A 21065-nucleotide genomic window follows, 5' to 3' on the forward strand; every position below is an offset into this window, starting at 1 on the left:
TGTCTTTTGAGTGGATTCACTTTTGTATTTTATATCTTAATTATACATGACTTATGAAGAGATTGTTGAGCACACATAAAGATCACTAGATCTGTTTGTATTTTTTGTGAATGGGAGGAATAACTTATGCCACGCACGTGCGTGGAGGTCAGAGGGTAACTCTGAAGTCGAGATCTCAGGAACAGCAGTTCACACCTCCTGATGTAAACGGTCAACACCCCAGCCAAGATTAGCCCAAAGCCCCGCCTCACCTCACCTTTCAGAGTGCTGGGGAAGTTCTGTCTTGCTTATCCTCCCTCTCTTTAGGAACAAGTAATTTTAGTTTTTAATTCTCTGCTAAGACAAACAAGCTCCCAGTCTCTGTCATGTTTCAAAACATTGCCAGGCTCTTTGGGATACTGACATCTATCTTCTTTCCACATGGCAGCAGGGGTTGAATTCAGGCCGGCAGGCCTGGCAGGGGTGCCTTTACTGAGCCGTCCCAATGGCCCTCACTGTAGATCCTTATGTTCACTGTATTTGTAATCATATTTTCTTTGTTCTTCCTTTAAAAAATGACTTTGGGGAGGGGTGTATTAAGGGGGGCAGGGGGGAGGGAGTGGCAAGAGAGGAGGGAGGGGAGGCTTCTGTCAGAAAGTAAAATAAAAACTATTTTGGCGGAGACAGCAGTTCCCAGACCGGCCTGAAACTATGTAGCCCAGGGTGGCCGTGAACTTTAATATTCCTGCCTCAGCTTTCTGAATTCTGGGATTAGAGGTGTGACCGCATCTGGCTTCCTTTTACATTTTTATGGTTCTTGCTTCTCTGCATGGATGAGACCACTATACAATATAGAATGCGGCTTCATTTTTTGTTTGTTTTTTGAGACAGGGTTTCTCTGTAGCAGCTCTGGCTGTCCTGGAACTCGCTCTGAAGACCAGGCTGGCCCCGAACTCACAGAGATTCACCTACCTCTGCCTCCCGAGTATTGAGACTAAAGGCGTGCACCACCACCACCACCACCACCACCACCACCACCACCACCACCACCTGGCTTTTTTAATTTTAAACTTTATGTGAACGAGTGCCTACATGTATGTATGTGCACCAGGTGGGTGCCTAGTGCCAAAAGTGGTGGTCAGGTCTCCTGACACTGGAGTTAGAGAATTGTGAACCACACTATATGGGTGCCAGGAACTGAGCCCAGATTCTTTGCAGGATCAGCAAGTGCTCTTAATCACTGCACCCCCATCCAGCCCATTTCTGACTTTAGAGGGGATGGATTGTTTAATTAAATAAATTCAGTATGAGTTTTTTAAATTAGATGTTATTAGGCTATACACACACAAATAAATGTAACGACTAAATACATCTTTGAAAGGATACCATAAAGACTGAACAGAGGAGTTGAGAACTAAGAAAAACAGCTTGAAACTTAAAAGCCCACAAAATTCTCAGTCTCAGAAAAAAAAGCACACAATGACCATGAAAGAAGAGAGAACAAAATCAGGGTCAATCTAGTCCTATCAGGGGTGACCCCTTTATCAGGTGTTCGGCTTAACTGGAGCTCCAGAGAGAACAGTACAGCCCTGGGACGGAATGCTCATCTATCTCCACCTCACAAAGCAACAATCAGGACCAGCAGAAACAGCACAGAAGCCAGAGGCCACGGGAGCTTTGTCTATAGGAAAACGATTTCCAGCTTTTTTCATTTACCGCCCAAATACTACATGTGTGAGCTGAATACAGCAATGTCCAGACAAGCAACATTAGAACGGTCTTAAAAAGAAGCTTCCCATGGCTATGCTTTACCAAATGAGGGCAGAATAAGAAGGAAGATGGGTGGGGGGGGGCGGGACGGGGCTGGGGGGGGGGATGACTGCATTCATGCTCTCCCCTGTAAGTATAAAAATAAATTTTTTAAAAAAAGGAAGATGGGGCCTAGCCCTGGATAAGAGAAAAGGGAACTCTCTTATAGGAGTCTACACAGAAGCAAGATATGAGGGAGGTGTCCTAAGAACTGAGGTTGGATGGAGAAAAAAAAAAAAAAGCAGGTACCAATTCCATGAAAGCATCTGAAAGCTCAAAAACCGTTAGTTAATTCCTAGCTTTGAATAGGTATGGAGAGAGTGCACATCAAACATTTTTGTTCTGATTTCACAGCTTGACTGGGGTGAGAGGGACCGGAATGTTACCTGACCAAATACACAATCTAGCCTTGTCATAACCCAGCCTCACTCACATAATCCCCGTGACAAGGGGCCCATCACCGTCTTGAGCAGACCTTCCACCCCTGCCAAGCTCTGCAGGTTAGGCTGGGATTTCTGACTGCCAGCAACACTTCCTCCCCTCTCATCTCTCCGTCTCCACTAGACCTCCTGCTCCTTCCGGCTGTGTCTCCACTGGCTGATGCAGCAAGGCACCCTTTGCCGTCCATGGTCCATGCTCAGGCAGTCTGTCTGTGAGGGGATGGGCTGTTGCTTTGGTCTAGGCCCATTGTCTCTTAGCCTGGCCCCCAATGTACTCTTTGGAAGGGTCAAGGTGGGCAGTGTTACCCCAGTCCCCAAGTGGGCTCAGAAGCTGTTACTGGGCAGTGGCGGCCAGCTTGGAGCCATCGGTCTTTCGGGCAAAAGCTCGTTAGTATCACCTATGGGCCAATTCTTCCCTTCTTCCCGAGGAGCTGCCAAGCCCTGATGGTGTTGAGAGCTGAAAGCAGTTTGGAATTAATCCAGTCAAATTCTTTTTTTTTCTACTGGAGAGGAGGTGGAAACAGGAGGCAGGCCTGAGCTGTGTGCCACACACCAGGCTGAACCTGGTCAGACAGGAGAAAAAGCTGGTTTCCATGGAGCAGGGCTCCTGGTTCTCAAGTGGTTCAGAATGGTCCCTGAGGAGGGTCAGGGCTGGCTGCCACTTGGGATCTACACACATCTTCATGTCGTCTTCAGCCTCACTCATACCACTCATGTGTACTTTTCAGTGACCTCATGCACACTCTGGCCACTGCCCAGAAAACATCCCACCCTCTAGACCATCTTGGGCCTGGGCCTAAGTGCATCCTGACAGGTACTCGTGGCATCTGCCTCTTGGACCACTTGCCAGGTCCCAGAAATACTCCTCCTGGTGCCACCAGCCCCAGCTCTGCTGTCTAGCTTGCTGTTCCATTTCAGGAACAATGTTTCTGGACAATGTCCTCTGGTCAGCAGCAGCAGCTTTGGGGGAGCTCTGGCTGGGGCTGGGACCTGGAGCTCCTCGCATGGATCCCCTCTGTCCCCTGCACCACCTCCGCTGGCAATCTTTGTGGCTAGTCTAAGACTTGTGGACAGAGCCCTGTGTCTCTGGGGCTGCAAGGTAGAAAGTGGAGCCCCTCGTTCATCTGAGGAAGCTTAGCACGTGTGCCTGCAAGCTAAGCTGGCAGAAGCCAGTGCCCCTAAAACCTTAAAGAGCCGCAGGGGGCTCAGTCTCGGCTGAAGTCCCAGGCCAAGCCCTTGAACAACTGTGGCCTTGATGTGGAACAGATGAGTGGGAGGAAGAAGGTCTGGGCTTGTGCCCACTTGATCACCTCAGATCTCTTCCTGGAAACGGGCAAGATTTCTTTAAAGAGCGGGGGAGGCTGGTAGGCAGCAAGAACAGTGCTCAGGAGGAGTCTGAGGGAGGAGGAGCTGATTCTGAGCACTCCCTGTCTTGTGGCTCAGGCCCAGTGGCAAAGGTGGAGAGCAGGGACCATTTCAGAGACAAACAGGAAGCTCACTGCATCGCTGTGTGGGGGCGCGGCCTGGGGACACTGGAAGTCGCTGGATCTGGCTGACTCCATTCCGTGGAGGCTTGAATGCTGGCCCAGGGCTCAGGCAGCTGCCAGCCCCTCACTCACAGGCATGTTGATGTGGGCACTCAACAGGGGCGCACTCTGGCCTTCCCGGAGCACCAGCACCTAGGGAGGGGAAGACGTGGCGAAGGGGCACCCCTTACCTCTCTCTCCTCTTTGCTAACAGCAAATCTCCTGTCGGTGCTGGCTCAAACAATAGGCTACCAGCCTATCTGTCGGAGGGACGGGAAGGCCGGGAGGCCTCTGCTGTGCTGACATACCCCACTGCAGCCCAGAGCCCCCGAGTCCTGTCTACCCTCATTCTACTGCCTTCCCCAGGGTCCCACTTGACTCTCTGAAACACCAAAGGGCAACCTACCTTGATCATGTCTGAGATGCCCTTGCTACTGAGACTCTCCACAAAGGTCTCCAGTGGGTAGCTGAGTCCTGGCACCAGCAAAGGGACCTATGTTTGGGGGACAGAAATAAAGTGGCCTTCAAAGCCTTTTGTGCCTGTCTTCCCCGCTGCATCTCAGGACCCCTCAGCCTGCACAGGGATGACAAGCTAGATCCAGGGGGCATGGTGACGGGAGTGGGAGGGTAAATGCATGGCTGGGGCCCGCGGGCGTCTGGTTAAACCTAGACCTCTTGACAGCTACCAAGGCCAGGGTTCATTCCTCCCTACTCAAGAGTCTTGGCTTTTGCTTCTCCCAACTTGAGGACACCTTGAGCCCTGGGGGAAACCCAGCCCTTTGCTTCTGTAATGACTGAGGCAGAGGGTGGCTCCTGACTCCAGCAGGAACAGCTGGGCAGCCTGAGTTCTGAGCTCCCGACCCTCCCCAGCAGCATGGCGGGGGAGGGGGGCAGAGGAAGAACTCACTCTGCTCTTTCCCAGCTCCTCTGTGTGGCTCCCTAGGGTCTCTCTGGCTGGGAAAAAGGCAGTGGAGGCAGGAGCTGAGTCTCGTCTCTGGCTTGTGTTGGTCTGCTGGTCACTCCCTTACCTCAACCTAACCGTTAGGGGCACCTCATCAGCCCCAGCCCTGACTGTTGGAGCCATGTCAACGTGGAGAGCCAGTACCTTGAAGAAGGCCCGGGGCAGGGCGTAGAGTGCCTCGTTGTACAGGAAGCAGATCTGCAGCCCCAGGACTGGCCGAGCTGTTGAGGTATTCTGTAGGTGAAGTGTGAGCTTAAAGGTGGGGCCCAGGCCTTGAACCTGTGGAAAGAGTAGATGGAGAGGCCCTTAGGACCCACTGGCCTTGAACACTGAATACCACCATCTTGCCTGCTGCTTCCCCATCAATGCCCTCAAGCCACCCTTTTCCAGCTCTGTGCATCTGCTTTTTTTTCTTTTCTTTCTTTTTATTTTTTGTTTTTCGAGACAGGGTTTCTCTATGTAGTTTTGGTGCCTGTCCTGGATCTTGCTTTGTAGACCAGGCTGGCCTCGAACTCACAGAGATCCGCCTGGCTCTACCTCCTGAGTGCTGGGATTAAAGGCGTGCGCCACTACCGCCCGGCTGTGCATCTGCTTCTTAAAGGGCACGGAAGCCCAAAGGTGTACAGGATGGCAAAGGCACAGATCAGGGAAGGTCTTGATGGAGGCTACTTAAGGAGCTGTAGGTAAGGTTGGCTTGGGGCTGCGGCTGTGCTCATCACTGACCCCAGGGCCTGACAGCCTTTTCCTCTCATCCCCGGGGCTCAGTGATTTCAACGCCAGCCCACACCCCATTCTAAGTGGCTCTGTAACCTTTTCTGTATCCAGCCTCTTTCTTCAGAAAAGAAACAAATGAAGGTGGGCGTGGTGGCGCACACCTTTATTCCAGCACTCAGGAGGAGAGGCAGGCAGATCAACGCCAGCCTGGTCTACAGAGTGAGGTCCAGGACAGCCAGGGCTACACAGAGAAGCCCTGTCTGGGGAGGCGGGGAGGAAAAGAAAAGGAGCAACTGGAACACGGCGGCTCTGACAACACGCTCAGGCTCTCTCAACACCGGGGCTCCGTGGGCCTTGAGATGGCGCGTGTGTGTGCGTGTGTGTGTGTGTGTGTGCGTGTGCGTGTGCATGTGCGTGCGTGCGTGCGTGTGTACATGCCCTTCCCTATACCAGGCAGTCCTATTCCCAGGTTGCCCATGCAACAGAAATCACTCTCTTCCTTGAACTGTGGCCAGGAGAATCCTTCCAGGTTCCTGAAGAAATGTCCCACTGTCACTGCTATGTGCTTACACCCCACTCCAGCCCGGGGTTTGTTTGAGGTACAGCATGGGACAGGGGAGCATGTCCCCTCTGGAGCCAGCACAGGCGGGACAGAACAGAAGACTGAGCAGCCCTCTCAGGAGGACAGGGCCTCAGTCTCTCCATCTGTGGGGAGGCGAGAAGGGAGGACAGGGCTGGGTGGCCTGGCACTGGCTCTGGGTGCTGACCCGTGCAGCGGGAGGACCCGCTCACCCCGCCCCTACTGTCCCCACCCCTGGGTGCTGACCTGTGCAGCTGGACCCGCTCACCCTGCCCCTACTGTCCCTACCCCTGGGTGCTGACCTGTGCAGAGGGACCCGCTCACCCCCCCCCCCACTGTCCCCATCCCTGGGTGCTTACCACAGCATGCAGCTTGAGTGGCTCCCGAGCTGTGGTTGACATGGGGCTCAGGCTGGACTCCAGGGCCTGCACATAGGCTCTGGCAGCCCGCAGGCGCAGCAGGTAGAGGTCTGTCTGGAAGGTTCGATGCATGGCTGCAGAGGGAACATGAAGGCTGAATGGAGCAGTGAGAGGGGAGAGTACTCTTGTTCAGATCACGTGAGAGGAATGAGAAGGAAGACATGATAGGCAGGAGCAAGGCCTGCAGAAGCTGGGAATAAAGGGATAAGGAGTGCCATACCGGATGCTCTGGACCATACCCTATTTCCTCCTTATCTCGGTCTCCACCCCTGGTACCTTCTGTCCAGCCTTCAAGGCTGGTGTTCCCTGTTTCAAGGCTGGTCTTGACCTTGGTCTTCTCACCTACCATCTTGTTCTCTGGATAATATAGGGCCTGCTCTGACTCTGGCCACCCCAAGAACATCAGCTTCTAGCTCCTTAAGGATTTAAACCTGTTCCCATAGCCACATGCCAAGCTCCGTATGTGTAGACACTGTTGTGCGGTGTGTCCCTAACAGCTTGTGGGTGCCCAGGCCTGCCTCAGCTTTGAACTGCCTCATGGTCATCTCCATCTGAGGTCCCATCCACACCAAGTTCAACATAATGGAAACCAGCCTCACCCTGACTGGCTCGCTGCACCTGTCCCACCCACTGTACCGGTCCCCAAGCCCCCTTGGTTCATCCCTTACTCCTAACCTTTTGCCAAGTGCAGACGACCCCTCTTCAAATCCACCTCTGGAGCCGCAGCCCCCACTCTAATTGCTCTGGGGCTGTCTGTTTGTTTTTTGGTCAGGGTCTCACTATGTAGCTGATCATGAACTTGATATCCCACCTTCCACCTCCCAAGTGCTAGGATTATAAGTGTGTACCACCACATCCATCATGAAGATAGTTTTATAATTTCCTTTACTAGACTTTATACATTTTCTCATATTAATTATTTCTAGGGATCTCTTTGCTATTGTGAATAGACCTTTTTCCTGTCATATTTGCCAGTCAGAGATTATTGGTACATATAAAAAGCATCCAAGTTTTTCAATTTTTATTTATTTATTTATTTTTAATGTGTATGAGTGTGCCTACATGTGGGTATGTGCATGTGGGTGCAGTGTGTGTAAAGTCCAGAAGAGGGCATCAGATCCACTGAAGGTCTCAAAATAGTTGTAAGTGGCCAAGTGGGTGCTGGGAATCAAACCTGGGTCCTCTGGAAGAGCAGCCAGTGCTCTTAACTGCTGAGCCAGCTCTCCAGCCCAAGATTAAAAGACTTTGAGACTTTTATATCTGGTCACCTTATAGAACTTAACTCCCTACTGATTTTTTGACACTTTATACATTTACATATGCATTTAGTTGTATTTTGTTTGGTTTGGTTTGCTTGTCCTGGCTATCTTGGAACTCGCTTTGTAGACCAGGCTGGCCTCGAACTCACAGAGATCCGCCTGCCTCTGCCTCCCAAGTGCTGGGATTAAAGGTGTGTGCTATCATCATGCCCAGCAATATTTTTCACTCCTTTGTTTGTGCTCCAGCAGCCCTTGGAAGAAAGCAACTGGCACCCAACATGAAGTTAGCCGGACTGAGCTGCCTGGTGTCATCACAGGATACGAATGAATGGGTGAGCGGGAAAACTTAACAACAGGAAGAACACGGTGAGTTCTCCTTCTCTTGAGAATTCCCGCATCTGGAAGTAACTGCTGCCTCTGAACGCCAAGGGTCCCGACTCACACTAACCACAGCCTCTGCCGTGAGCATCAGTTTGTTACCTGACGGCTATACCTCTGACCTTCCCTGTTGGCTGAGGTCTCTCCCATGCTCAAGGCCCCCAGTGGGAGTCTCTGTGTTCTTCCAGGAGTCTTACCCGTGCCAGCTTCCCGCTCTCGCAGGGTCTGGTCCACATACAGCCGGGTCTTCCGGGGCACGCTGAGTTTTGTGGTCTGTGCTAGTGGTGGGCCCATCTCTCCGGTCCCTTCCACAAACACTGCTGTGCGCTTCAGGATCTTGATGACAAGGCCACCACCTGAGAAGCGGGCAAGAGAAACAGCCGTTCCCCTGTCCTACCCCACATTCCCATTCTTCTCAAAACAATTACATCCATGTCCATACATGTCTGTCTTTCTTATGAGATTCACTTTCTAGAAGGAATGAAATATCTCAAGTCTGTCTTTTTTCTCCTGAGGAAGGGACCCATGTAGCTTAGGAGAGCCTTGAACTTCCTTCCCTCTGTGTTAAAACATGACCTTGACCACCTGGTCCACCTGCCTCCACCTCCCCAGGGGCTGCTATTACAGCTGTGTTACAGCACACATGGCTTCCCGCACTCTCCTACCACCAATTCATGCATCCCTTTAGTAGCTGTTTACAAAGTACTGTGATGTTCTTGGCACTATGGTGGATGCTGAGGGTGCTGGGTAAACTGGAGAGGCACCGGACTGACCAGGATGAGCTCCTAGGCAGAAAAAGCCAACTGCTGATAAGCTGATCCAACCTTACACAGATCATGTGTGCAGGCCTGGCTTTCCACCTGTTTCTATCCACAGGCCTCCTCCTTTCCTCCGGGATCTCATCTCTTCACCCCAGGCCCACCCATCCTTCCCAGAGTTCTCACCTCGAGTAGTCATGATGAGGGTGTTGTCCTCTCGCCCGTATCGGCCAAAGCAAAGGCTGGTTACTGCATCCTATGTGGAGAAACCAGATTTTACCTGGGAAAACAGCTCGAGGAGAGCAAGATGGCCGGAGGGGAGAGCCCAGATCAAAGTAAAAGTGGGTGAGATGTGAAGAGAGGCTGTGGCAATGTTGCCTTGGAAATACCTCTCGGATTATCCTCCCCCTTCCAACCTCCCCGGCCCTGCTAAGCTCCACATGAAACACCCCCAGCCCTCTTTTGGAGTGGCCTTCTAATCAATCTCTTGGGCTACCTAGTCTGTGTCTGCATTGTGTCCGTGGTTGTCTCTACTGCCTTTCAAAAGCACAACCCTCCAATGGCTTTCGCTCTTCTTGGCAGGATATTTAAGATCTTCCACATCAGACTCCAATCTACCTCCCCAGGTTTCTCCTCTGTGTTCTCCTAACCCCTACCCTCCCAGTACATCAGGCCCAAGCACTGCCTTCAGATTTTACGTCATGCTCATAAAACCACTTGGAATTTCGCATTAGGAAATGCTCACACGGGGCTGGTGAGATGGGTCGGAGGGTAAGAGCACTTACTGTGCAGGTCTAACGACCTGCGTTCAATCCCCAGAACCCACGGGGGAAGGAGGGCTCATCCCTAAAACTTGTCCTCTCATCCCGACATGCTCACCCTGGCACATGCACACATGGAATGTGAGTGTGTGTGTGTGTGTGTGTGTGTGTGTGTGTGTGTGTGTGTGTGTGTAAAAAGAGCCCTGGAACTGGAACTGGAGAGATGGCTCAGCAGTTAAAGGCACTGGCTGCTTTACCAGAGGACCCAGGTTTGATCCCCAGCATCCACATGGTGGCCTGTAACTCCAGATTCAAGGGATCCTATGTCCTCTTCTGGCCTCCATGGGAACTATGCACTCATGGTGCACAGACATGGATGCAGGCAAACAGCCATACACACAAAATTATTTTAATAAAAAAAATTCTAACTGGTTATCCAATATCAAGTAGTCAGCTCTGAACTCATATACATACTAAAATAAACTGATCAGATTATAAGTGTGTGTGTAAAATAGTAACAACTAAAGAAAGAGAGGCCAAGCTGGGTGGCGGCGGTGGTGTACGCCTTTAATCTCAGCACTGGGGAGGCAGAGCCAGGCAGATCTCTGTGAGTTTGAGGCCAGCCTGGTCTACAGAGCAAGATCCAGGACAGGCACCAAAACTACACAGAGAAACCCTGTCTTGAAAAAAAAATAAAAATAAAAAAAAAGAGAGGCCACAATTTTTTGTTTGTTTGTTTTTGAGACAGGGTTTCTCTGAGTAGTTTTGGTGCCTGTCCTGGATCTCAATCTATAAACCAGGCTGGCCTCAAACTCACAGAGATCCGCCTGCCTCTGCTTCCCATGTGCTGGGATTAAAGGCGTGTGCCACCACCGCCTGGCCTAAAAGAGGCCACAGTTTTGAGAGGGAGCAAGGAGGAAATGATATAATTATATTTTAATAATAATAATAAAGAGCAGGGCATAGTGGCACAGCCTTTTAATCCCAGCCCTCAGGAGGCAAAGGCAGGTAGAACTCTGAGTTAGAGGCCAACTTGGTCCACATAGTGAGTTCCAGGCCAGCCAGATCCTGTCTAAATAAAAAAAGGACTTTTATGCCCCTCAGCCTTTGTCCATGCTGTTCCTGGTCTAGAATGCTCCTCTGACATTCAGCCACTTGGCAAACTGATTTGCCACCTCTCCTGTGGCAACTGTACACATCATGATGGGTTCAACCAGTATTTCTGAGACTTGTCCCTAGGGGGTCAGGAGAGGCAGTGAAGAAGCAGGGCCAGATGGATGCGGGAGGGGCTGATGAGGCCCCACCCAAGCTAAGGAGCTATTGGCAGTCCATGGCTGCTGGAGGTAGGGAGTCATTTTTCTTCAGGGGTGTAGCCACCTGTAAGCTGGTCATGGGTCAGTAAATACACCCACTCCATACACATGCCAACAGCCCTGAGTAAACTAAGTAGGTTAAAAAAAAAAAAAAAGACATGAAAGTTGGGGGAAAGAGTATCAGGGAGTGGGGAGTTAGAAGGGGAATGTGGGTGAATGAGATCAGTTCATACATAAATAAATAAGAATTATGAAGGGAAAGAAGGGCTGGGTAAGAAGAGCCAGCAGCAACGCTGGAGGAGTGCTCACAGGGGCATGGATGACATTAAGCAGGGCCTTGTCACGGTAAATGCGGACTTCCCCGTTGGCCAGGGCGGCCATGACAGCTTGCAGGCCCCGGGAACGCTGCTCCAGGAGGTTCATGGTCAGGATGGCTGCAGGCATCTGCACTGTCCACAGCTTCTTACCCTAGCAAGGAACAGCCAGTGTGTCTGCAGGGAGTTCAGGGCTTCAGGTGGAAAGGAAGGGCAGCGGGAACAGAAGGGAAGGGAGGGCTCTGGGCTCACAGGCAGATGGTGTGGAGGGGTGGGGGCTTGCCAGAGACCACACCTTGTGGGTGAAGCCATGCAGACTCTCCTGGGTGCTGCCCACCACCAGGGTCTTGTGTACCCGGACCAGCCCCACAGGCTGGGCACTCAACTCGATGCAATACTTGGGGTGTTTGGAGTCTCTGTGGAATAAACACACAATCTCTACCCAGAGGAGCCTTGCCTCTGGCTCCCGGGCTGACCCATCCCTTCTAAGCACTCCCAGATTAGCCTGAAAGCACCCCTGGTCCTGAGCAGATGATGGGATTATTTCTCCAACTCCCACTTTGTAGATGTGTGACCTTGGATAATGCCAGGTGTGGTTTCCGACTCTGCCCTCCTGCCCTTCACAACGGTGACAGGTCTAACAGCCTGGGATTTCAGAGTTGAGAACACATTTTCCTTAGAGCAGTCTAGCCAATGCTATTAGACCTGGGATGTTTACTGGTTTATCAGAAAAGGATCTTTAGTTTTCCAAGTCTCTCCATTTTAGTTTTTCCTTTTCCAGAAGAAACTGTTAATTCTTGATTAAAATCCTAATCATTTCATTCACTTCCTACTGGTCACAGCTTTAAGTCTATACCATTTGGCTAAACTCTGCCGCCTCCAGCAAAGCATCAGAATTATTTAAGTAGACATACAAACTTCATCTACTTTGTTTGAACGTGGAAGACCACTGTAGCAGCATTAATAACGAAAAACACGTGGCCACCAGGTGGCTAAGGTAAATACATATACATAGGTATTTACATATGTAAGTTCCTTTTCCAGAAATTACCCCAGGCTCCGACCCACTTTTCTTCAGGCCATCTAATGACTGTGGGTCTCCACTGGCTTCTGGGCTCTGCTCCAAGGCCGGTGCAGATTCCTGGGCTCTAGGAATTCTCCTTTCTTAGCCTTCCAAATGTTGGGACTACAGGTGCACGCCCTTCAAGTCGCCACCGCAGACGATGTGTCTTCCCACTGAGCCTCCACTGCGCCTCTGTAAGCACCCATCTAACTTGCAATAGCTGTAATGCCTGTCTTCCCCAGAAAGGCAGGAACCGTGTTTACAGCATTCCATCACCTCCAACACTCTGCATACTGCTAAATGCATAGTAGATGCTCAATAAATGTCTTAGATTAAAAGACTGTCTGGAGCTGGGCAGTGGTGGTGCACGTCTTTAATCCCAGCACTTGGGAGGCAGAGAGGTGGATCTCTATGAGTTCAAGGCCAGCCTGGGCTATAGAATGAGTTCTAGGAAAGGGTCCAAAACTATATGGAAAAACCCTATCTTGAAAAAACAAAAACAAAACACACACACACACAAAAAACCCACCAATATAACAAATACAAGGGATTATATCTGTTTCCTCCACCTCTGACTGTACTGTTGTATATTACAACCATTGTGCCAGGCTCTCACTTTGCCAGCCTCCTCCTCCCCTCCACTCTCACCAGTTCAACCTCCCTTACGAATTCTTCTATCTTTTCAATCCCAAAGTCCCGCCCCCAAACCCCCTGATCATCTTGTAAGCCTCTGAAATCACTAGGTCTCCGAGGCCACAACTATGGCTACCTTCTGAGGATATAGATGCTCCCATTTCTGCAGGCAGCAGTCAGGCGGAACTCCACATCAAACTGGCCAGAAACCTCCAGGAAGACAGGGACACTGGGCAGGCTCATCTGCAGAGAAAAGGCTCCAGACATACTGACCATAGTTGGGAGAAACTGTTAATTCTTGATTGAAATCCTAATGGCTTCATTCACTTCCTACTGGTCACAGCTTTAAGTCTACACCATTTGGCTAAACTCTGCCGCCTCCAGCAAAGCATCAGAATTATCTAATAGACACAAAATTTGTCTACTTTGTTTGAACATGGAAGACCACTGTAGCAGCATTAATAATAATGAAAAACTTTTAAGTGGACAACATGTTGCAAAGTACATACATCTATATATGTATTCACATGTGTATCTACATAGAGAATGGCTATGTGGGGCCTTTAAAAGGGCTGATATGAAGCTGGGAATGGTGATATACACCGTAATACCAACACTTGGGAGATGGAGGCAGGAGGATCACAAGTTTAAGGCTATCCTGGACTACACTGAAAAACAAAAACAAGAACAAAAGAAGCCAAGAATAAGACAAAAAGACTGATGTGGTTTTGTCAACACAGGAAGACACTGACGTCACATGGTAATGCGAAAGAACAAATTGCTGGATTCTGCACACAAGCCTGCTTATCCCTGTACTTACTGCTTATACCTAACATCACCTTAACAAAACCCGTGAGGAGTTTCAGTTGAGGAACTACCTATGTCAGGTTGGCCTGTGGGCAACTGTCTTGATTGTTAATGGAGGTGGCAAGGCACACCTTGAATTCACTGGTCAGGCTCTGAACTGTCTGAGTGAAGAAAGCCAGCTGAAGATTAAGCACAAGCAAGCAGACTCCAAGGGTGTATTCCTTTGTCTCTGCCCTAGACTGTGGATGTGAGGTGGCCAGCTGCTCGAGTTCCCTGAAGTGATAAACTGTACCCTGGAGTTGTAATTCAATCAAACCCTTTCTTCCCCAAGTTGCTCCTGATCAGGGTATTTTACCACAGCAGCACTCATGAAACTCTGTATAAAATTAGAACGTTTGAATCAAGCTAGATAACCATGCCACACGTGAGAACATCTAGAAGGATCTACGCGAAAGCTTTCGTACTAGACCTAGTAGTAGTGAGCTCTCGTTTTCCTTCAGTGGATGGATACCACCCGTGACTGAGAGAACAAGGAGGACGATGCAGCCTGACCTTGACCTGACACTGACCTTGGTCAAAATGGTGAAGGCCTCAGGGTCAAGCACTAGGAGCTCCTTGTTCTCAGTGCCCAGCACCAGACAGGACACTGCATCCTCATCTGCAAGGTTCTTCTTCAGGGTGGTCATGGTGGTGATGACTGTCTGCAGAAGAACTCCACCGTGGCCCCAGAGCAGAGGAGGGAAGGAAGGAAGAGGGCAAGAGAGGATCGAGCATGAGGTGTGTCTGAATGTTAATGGCAAAAGTGTTTTTGCAACAGACCTAAATTCTCTTTTTCTTTTTGTTTTTAAAGATTTATTTATTTATTATGTATACAGAAGAGGGCACCAGATCTCATTACAGATGGTTGTGAGCCACCATGTGGGTGCTGGGAATTGGACTCAGGACCTCTGGAAGAGCAGTTGGTACTCCTAACCTCTGAGCCATCTCTCCAGCCCCTCTTTTTGTTTTTTTTGAGACAAGGTTTATCTCTGTAGCTTTGGAGCCTGTCCTGGATCTTGCGCTATAGACAAGGCTGGCCTCGAACTCACAGAGATCCACCTGCCGAGTGCTGGGTTTAAAAGCATGCACCACCACTGCCCAGCCAAACCTAAATTCTTAACAATGAGTATTGTCACCGGGCAGTGAGATCCAGAATAGGCACCAAACAACATAGAGAAACCCTGTCTCGAAAAACCAAACAAACAAATAAAACAATGAGGCTTGTCTAGACCACTTATGAGCTATTCATATAGTCAAAACCAACATGGCCACACACTTAAGAGCTGAGTATGTGGCTCACACCTGTAATCCCAGCACTGGTGAAGCAGAGGCAGGAGGATTGCTGCATATTCAAGGTGAGCTTGGCTTATAAATCTAGTTCCCCAGTTCCAGGCCAGTCAGAACCACCTAGCAAGACTTTGTCTCAAAAACTAAACAAAACAAAACTCATTAAACAACAACAAAAACATGTTTTGAAAGAAGATCCAAGCTGGCAGTGGTGGCAAATGCCTTCAATCCCAGCACTCAGGAGGCCGAGGCCAAGGCAGTCAGATCTCTGTAAGTTTGAGGCCAGCCTGGTCTACAGAGTGAGTTCCAGGACACCTAGGGCCACACAGAGAAACCCTGTAACCAAAAATACAAAAACAAAAAACAAAAAAAGCAACCAAACCAAACAAATGAAAGAAATCACAAATAACCAAACTATTAATGTTAAGAGTTCTCAAAGGCTATTTAAGGCTCAAAATATGGTGTTTTCAAAATGTTCCTCAAGAGAAGCAGCATAAAAAAACAATCTGTGAAGGAAATGTACAGAAATGCTAAGAAATGGGTGTCCCTAGGTAGTGGAATCATCTTTATATTTCTCTTTACTTTCTGAATATTCTGCAATAAGAATTATCTTTACCCTTAATAAGTTTGGGGCTGGAGAGATGGCTCAGAGGTTAAGAGCACTGGCTGCTCTTCCAGAGAACCTGAGTTCAATTCCCAGCAACCACATGGTGGCTCACAACCATCTGTAATGAGATCTGGTGTCCTCTACTGGCCAGCAGGAATACATGCAAGCAGGACACTGTATTATACATAATAAATAAATCTTAAAAAAAAAAAGTTTGATAATTACTATCACGTCACAGCTGTTCATAGCCATCCTTGCTAACTGCAAATATAGAAGACACCCTGCTTTGAGACCCTAGACATGGTGTATGGCTGGAAGGAAAACTGCAGAGTGCCACTGGCCAGGTTCAGCGTTAGAATTAACTGCTGATGTTGCATGGTCTCTCTCTCTTTGTGTGAGTGTTTGGAGGTGGGGATATAGTTCTGTTGGTAAAATGCTTGCCTGGCAAGTAGGAGCTAAATTTGATCCCCATGCAAGAGATGCCAAGCATAGTGACATGTCCCTGTAATACCAGCACCGGGGAGGCTGAGACAGCTGTATCCCTGGGGCTTCCTGGCCAGTGCAGCCTAATTGGTGAGCTCTATCTATGTCAAGAGTGACTTTATATCAAAGGAGTTGGATGGCATTTCTGAGGATATCACCTGAAGTCATCCTCTGGCCTCCACACCCATGCATGCACACATATATACCTGTCCACACATGAGCATACACAATTTAAAAAAATGTATGCACCTTTATAGGGCAATAAAAAGAGAAGGGGCGTTACCTGCCGCTTGATAACCTTGGACTTGTGCTGGTTCACAAACGCCTCCATTTCACTCAGCTCCAGCTGTAGAAACCTGCACACACACAGAATTAGCACCTGCATGCCATGCTGGCTGCCCCTGGGGCCAGTCCACAGATGCCCGCTTTGCCCTGCCTCCACAGGACTCCTACCTGAGTGACTGGACAGACAAAGGCACCTCTGCCTTTTCCCTGCAACGAGAGTAGCCAAAATGGCGGCTTTAGTGAGGGGTCACAGGAAAGTTTTGGGATGAAGCCATGGAGAGTGGGGAAGTAGATCCTCACCGGATGCCCTCCAGCATCTCCTTCAGGGTTAAGGGGTCGATCCGGTCCTGTGTCAGCATGGAAAGAAGGGACAGCCTGTGAGCTCAAGCAGCCATGTCCTCAACCGTCTTACTACGTCTACATCTGGAGACAAGGGGCAGGTCTTCTTTCTCTCTGCTTCTTCCCAACTGCCTGACATGAACCCCAAGTCCAAGACCTGGATTGGAATTCAGTCTCAGGACCATGTTCACGCCCATCATCCTCTTTACTGTTGCTCTCCCAGGGATCCCTACTCTCCAGGGTCATCCCCCACTCACTCCAGAGTGAGTCTCTCCCTTCTTTGGTTTCCCTTCCCCCACAGGTAGGAAGGGATGTGGCTAGTGCAGAGCGACTCTCTGGTTTCTGCTCTCCAAAGGGCCTGGCTCACTGCCTCCCTGGAAGCTATTTCTCGGGGCCGAGCACAGCATCTCACTGCTGATGCCAGAGGTGGGCCACGGCCTATCTCCCACTGTCACCCCACTTGTGAGCCCGCTCCTCTGAGTCTGGTCCTCCCCATCCAGCAGCTGCGATCTTTGCGATCTTGTGGCCCAGGTCACTCACCTCTTTGGCTTGGTTCCAAAGATCTTGTTCCAAAGGGTTTGGAGGTAACTGGGGCAGGCTGAACTTGAAGTAGGGTCTGAGATTCTTATACACATAGACACACGGTCCTGAAGCCAGCGCGAGGGCCGGCGTCCTGGGCTCATGTTGCTCCATGAGGAAGGTGGCAGCTGAAGCGGGCAGGGCGGGCAGCGGGCTTTCTGTCAGCACGGCTGGTCCTTTGAGCACCTTCAGACGGGGCTGCTGCCCACCTGGGCCGAGGTCTCCCACCACCAGCTGCAGGGAGAGGAGGCCATTCAGCATCATGGTCATTTCTTCAATGACCTTCTTAGGCTGAGCCTTTCTGTTGGTGTTTACTAATCCATCCTCACATGCACAAAAGTTTTGCTTGTGGGCTTGGAAGAAGTATCCCCTTAGGAAAGCTAATGAGCCGTTCTGAACTCAGGTTTCTCTCTTGCAAAATGGGAATGCTACCCTATGACACCTGGAGAAGATCAAATGGGATCCTGAATTACAGAGGCTGGTGACTGCTCAGGGTGGCAGATGAGGGGTTTCTCCGTCATTCATTCCTTTTCTTTTACTGTGATGGTGGGGACTGAACCCAGGACTTTGAACACTGTTGTAATAGTCTCTGTTAGGAGGCTAAATATATTTATGTTATATTTGTATTGAAATCAAGATTTTTGTTTGTTTGCTTTGTTTTGTTTTTGAGATAAGGTTTCTCTGTGTAGCACTGGCTGCCCTGGAACTCACTCTGTACACCAGGCTGGCCTCAAACTCAGAGATCCGCCTGTCTCTGCCTCCCGAGTGCTGGGAGTGTGACACCACAGCCTGCCTGAAATCAAGTTTTTGCTAAGGAAAATTTCTAATTATAAGGAAAAGTAGAGAGAAAAATACTCTGGACCCCTATAAAAGAAGCACTATCAGCTTCTACAATCACCAGCCTCTTGATAATCTATGTTCTCTTGAGAAACAGAAAAACCTCACTTCCCTGAGTTTTGTCTCCCTTCATATTCTAAATTACATATATTTATATGTGTGTGGGCACATCCATACCACAGCATATATGTAGAAATCAGAGGATCAGAGTTGGTTCTCTCCTTCTACCCCGTGCATCCAAGGACTGAGCTCAGTTCATCAGGCTTAGCTGTGAGCACCTTTATCCAATGATACTTTAATGCCTGTTCCCAGTCAAGGTATTTTCCCTTGCACCAAAGAATCATGTCACAGTATCTGAACTCTGAGGCTATATGCTCACTTTGGCAGCACATATACTAAAACTTGGATGATATAGAGAAGATTATTAGCATAGTCTCTACTCAAAGATGACACACAGAAATTGGGCATGGTGGTGCATGTCTTTAATCCCAGCACTTGGGAGGCAGATGATCTCTGTGAGTTGGAGGCCAGCCTGGAACCTCGTTTACAAAGAGAGTACCAAGACAGCCAAGACTACTACACTGAGAGACTTTATCTTAAAACAAAACAACAACGACAAAAAACCAAACCAGCTTTGTGAATCATTTCTCATTTTTAAGCCCCTTTTCTTTGTACGATAAACTAAAAAATTAAGCAATAACACGTAGACAAAAAGAATTGGGGCCTGTAGTGGGCAAAAGTGCTAGCCACCAACCCCGATGACCTGAGTTCAATCACTGGAACCTACATGGCAGAGAGCGGACTCTCAAAAGCTGCCACCTGACCGCCACACTTCATGTCCCCGCTCACACCCTAAATAAATAAACAAAAATCTCAAAATTAACTTTGCTGATAATTTTGTTTTGGGATGGGGATGGGTTTTTTTTGTTTGTTTGTTTTTGAGGCAGGGTCTGTCTCACTATGTCATTCTGCTGGTCTCAAACTTGTCGGGCCAGCCCCAAACTCAGAGATCCACCTTTCTCTTTTGCACAAATGCTGTTATTAACGGCATGCATGCATCACCACTTCTGGCCCCCAAATTAATTCTTAGAGACTTAATGTCTTGGCATTATGAGTCTACATTTTGCTTTCTGTTTTATTTCTACAAATCGTGTTATAAAATTAATATTCACTTTCTAAATTAAAAAGAAATATAGGAGTTGGAGAGATGTCTCAGCAGTTAAGAGGTCTAGCTGCCCTGGATCCCAGCACCCAACTTGGTAGCTCACAACTGTCTGTAATTCCAGTTCTAAGGGATCTGACGCCCTCACACACACATACATGCACGAAAAACACCAATGCACATAAAATAATAATAGATACATAATTAAAAGAAAGAAAGAGCCGGGCGGTGGTGGCGGACACCTTTAATCCCAGCACTCGAGAGGCAGAGCCAGGCGGATCTCTGAGAGTTCGAGGCCAGCCTGGGCTACCAAGTGAGTTCCAGGAAAGGCGCAAAGCTACGCAGAGAAACTCTGTCTCGAAAAAACAAAAAAAAGAAAGAAAGAAAGAAAGAAAGAAAGAAAGAAAGAAAGAAAGAAAGAAAGAAAGAAAGAAAGAAAGAAAGAAAGAAAGAAAGAAAGAAAGAAAGAAAGAAAGAAAGAAGTTCCAACTAAATGTGTCTTTTCAGTACTAGTGGGCTCCAGAATATGTTGAGCCTCCTCGCGAATCTCACTTCTGAATTTCCCCCACTCAACTTTCTGACCGCTTACCTTGTACTCCCCATCGCCATGCAAATCTGCCAGGGCTGGAAAACACAAGACGGTCGTAAATGAGAATCCCAAAGGTTTCACCGCTACCTCATCTTGCCATCCTCCTAGAATCCCGGCGTTCCTAGGTCTGGAGACTCACCCAGGCAGGAGGAGAAAGTGTGGATGTTGGCCATAGGGTCGTAGTGAGCGTCCAGCCATTTCGAATTGGCTTCGTTGCTGCGAGGGAAAGGAGAGGATAGTTGGAAAGTGAGTCCCACAGGAAAGGAAGAAAGTTCTGAGTAAAACGATGCCTAAGACTGAGAGCACGGAGAAAGGCGAATCTGGGATCAACTGCCGCCCGGAGTGATCTGCCAATCACATACACAGACACTCTTGGCCTTCGGCTTCAGTTACTGATTTATAAAGGGCCTTTCCAGAACTTCCAGTGCTGCCCGAAAGCAAGAGTCCAGGACCCAGCACCAAGGCACCGTCTACTCATCTGAGGGAAAGGAAGCCGTGAGCACCCGGGACTTCACCTCTCAGCTCTCCCGCTGTCGGAATCCGATGAGGACGTAGCAGCCATCTTTCCTGGCGTCGCCTTGGCAACCACCTCCGCCGTAGCGCAACGCCCAATAGTACCCGGACACCCGAAAGAACAGAAACAAACGTTCCGGAATGAAATTGTCCCGGCTGGAACCAAATAAGAAAAGCGTTCCTTGCCCGCGTTTTTCCCTTGCAGCATTATTTTGATTTATGGTTTCTGCATCAATAACAGGGTCCTTGGCTTCGAGGCCTGGAGAGGAGCCCTTGTTGGGGGCTAAGACCTCCAAAATGAACTGCCTCAATTTTTATGGTTAACCCAGTTGAAAAGGGTCATGTCCTTTCTGATTGTCATACTGCAGAGGTCCAGGCTCCGAGGACTAAAGGGAGGGGTCTCAAGTTGATGCGTGTTCTAGTTCTTAAATTCCGGGAATATTTTAAAGTACAACAATGCTTGCTGCTCTTGCAGAGGAACCCAGTTCGCTTCTCAGCAACCACCTGACAGCTCACAATTCTGCAAGTATAGTTCTAGGGGATCTGATGTCGTTTTCCAGCTTCTGCTGGTACCAACTCACAGTGAGAAAATGCACACATGGAAATAAATCTTAAAAAAATACGTCACAAA

The 21065-nt window shown here is 49.2% G+C and overlaps 1 protein-coding gene and 1 pseudogene across 1 annotated transcript; one reads left to right on the forward strand and one right to left on the reverse strand.

The window, feature by feature from the left end:
- Nucleotides 1-2727: 2727 nt before the first annotated feature.
- On the reverse strand, nucleotides 2728-21018 carry Bbs1 (Bardet-Biedl syndrome 1). Its single transcript, XM_006980575.4, has 17 exons — nucleotides 20437-21018; nucleotides 20061-20137; nucleotides 19922-19956; nucleotides 17295-17567; nucleotides 16716-16762; nucleotides 16584-16622; nucleotides 16414-16486; nucleotides 14284-14415; nucleotides 13044-13150; nucleotides 11507-11627; nucleotides 11207-11365; nucleotides 9010-9079; nucleotides 8263-8421; nucleotides 6369-6502; nucleotides 4860-4994; nucleotides 4161-4247; nucleotides 2728-3907 (listed from the first exon to the last, which is right to left on the reverse strand). Exons 1-17 carry the CDS (start codon nucleotides 20640-20642, stop codon nucleotides 3821-3823), a joined length of 1941 nt encoding a protein of 646 aa, XP_006980637.2. The 5' UTR covers nucleotides 20643-21018; the 3' UTR covers nucleotides 2728-3820.
- Nucleotides 18542-18654, forward strand: LOC121826972 (U6 spliceosomal RNA; annotated as a pseudogene).
- Nucleotides 21019-21065: the final 47 nt, after the last annotated feature.

This window comes from Peromyscus maniculatus, chromosome 1, assembly GCF_049852395.1.
Source record: "Peromyscus maniculatus bairdii isolate BWxNUB_F1_BW_parent chromosome 1, HU_Pman_BW_mat_3.1, whole genome shotgun sequence".
Classification (NCBI taxonomy): Eukaryota; Metazoa; Chordata; class Mammalia; order Rodentia; family Cricetidae; genus Peromyscus; species Peromyscus maniculatus.

Excerpts from the sequence above, each read along its gene's own strand:
- Bbs1 (XM_006980575.4), bottom strand. The coding sequence starts at position 20,642 with ATGCTGCAAGGGAAAAACGCGGGCAAGGAACGCTTTTCTTATTTGGTT. Across the intron at positions 16,763-17,294 it reads TTTGGAACCAAGCCAAAGAG|GACCGGATCGACCCCTTAAC; the intron begins GTGAGTGACCTG and ends ATGCTGACACAG. Across the intron at positions 4,995-6,368 it reads CACTCAAGCTGCATGCTGTG|GTTCAAGGCCTGGGCCCCAC; the intron begins GTAAGCACCCAG and ends CTCTTTCCACAG.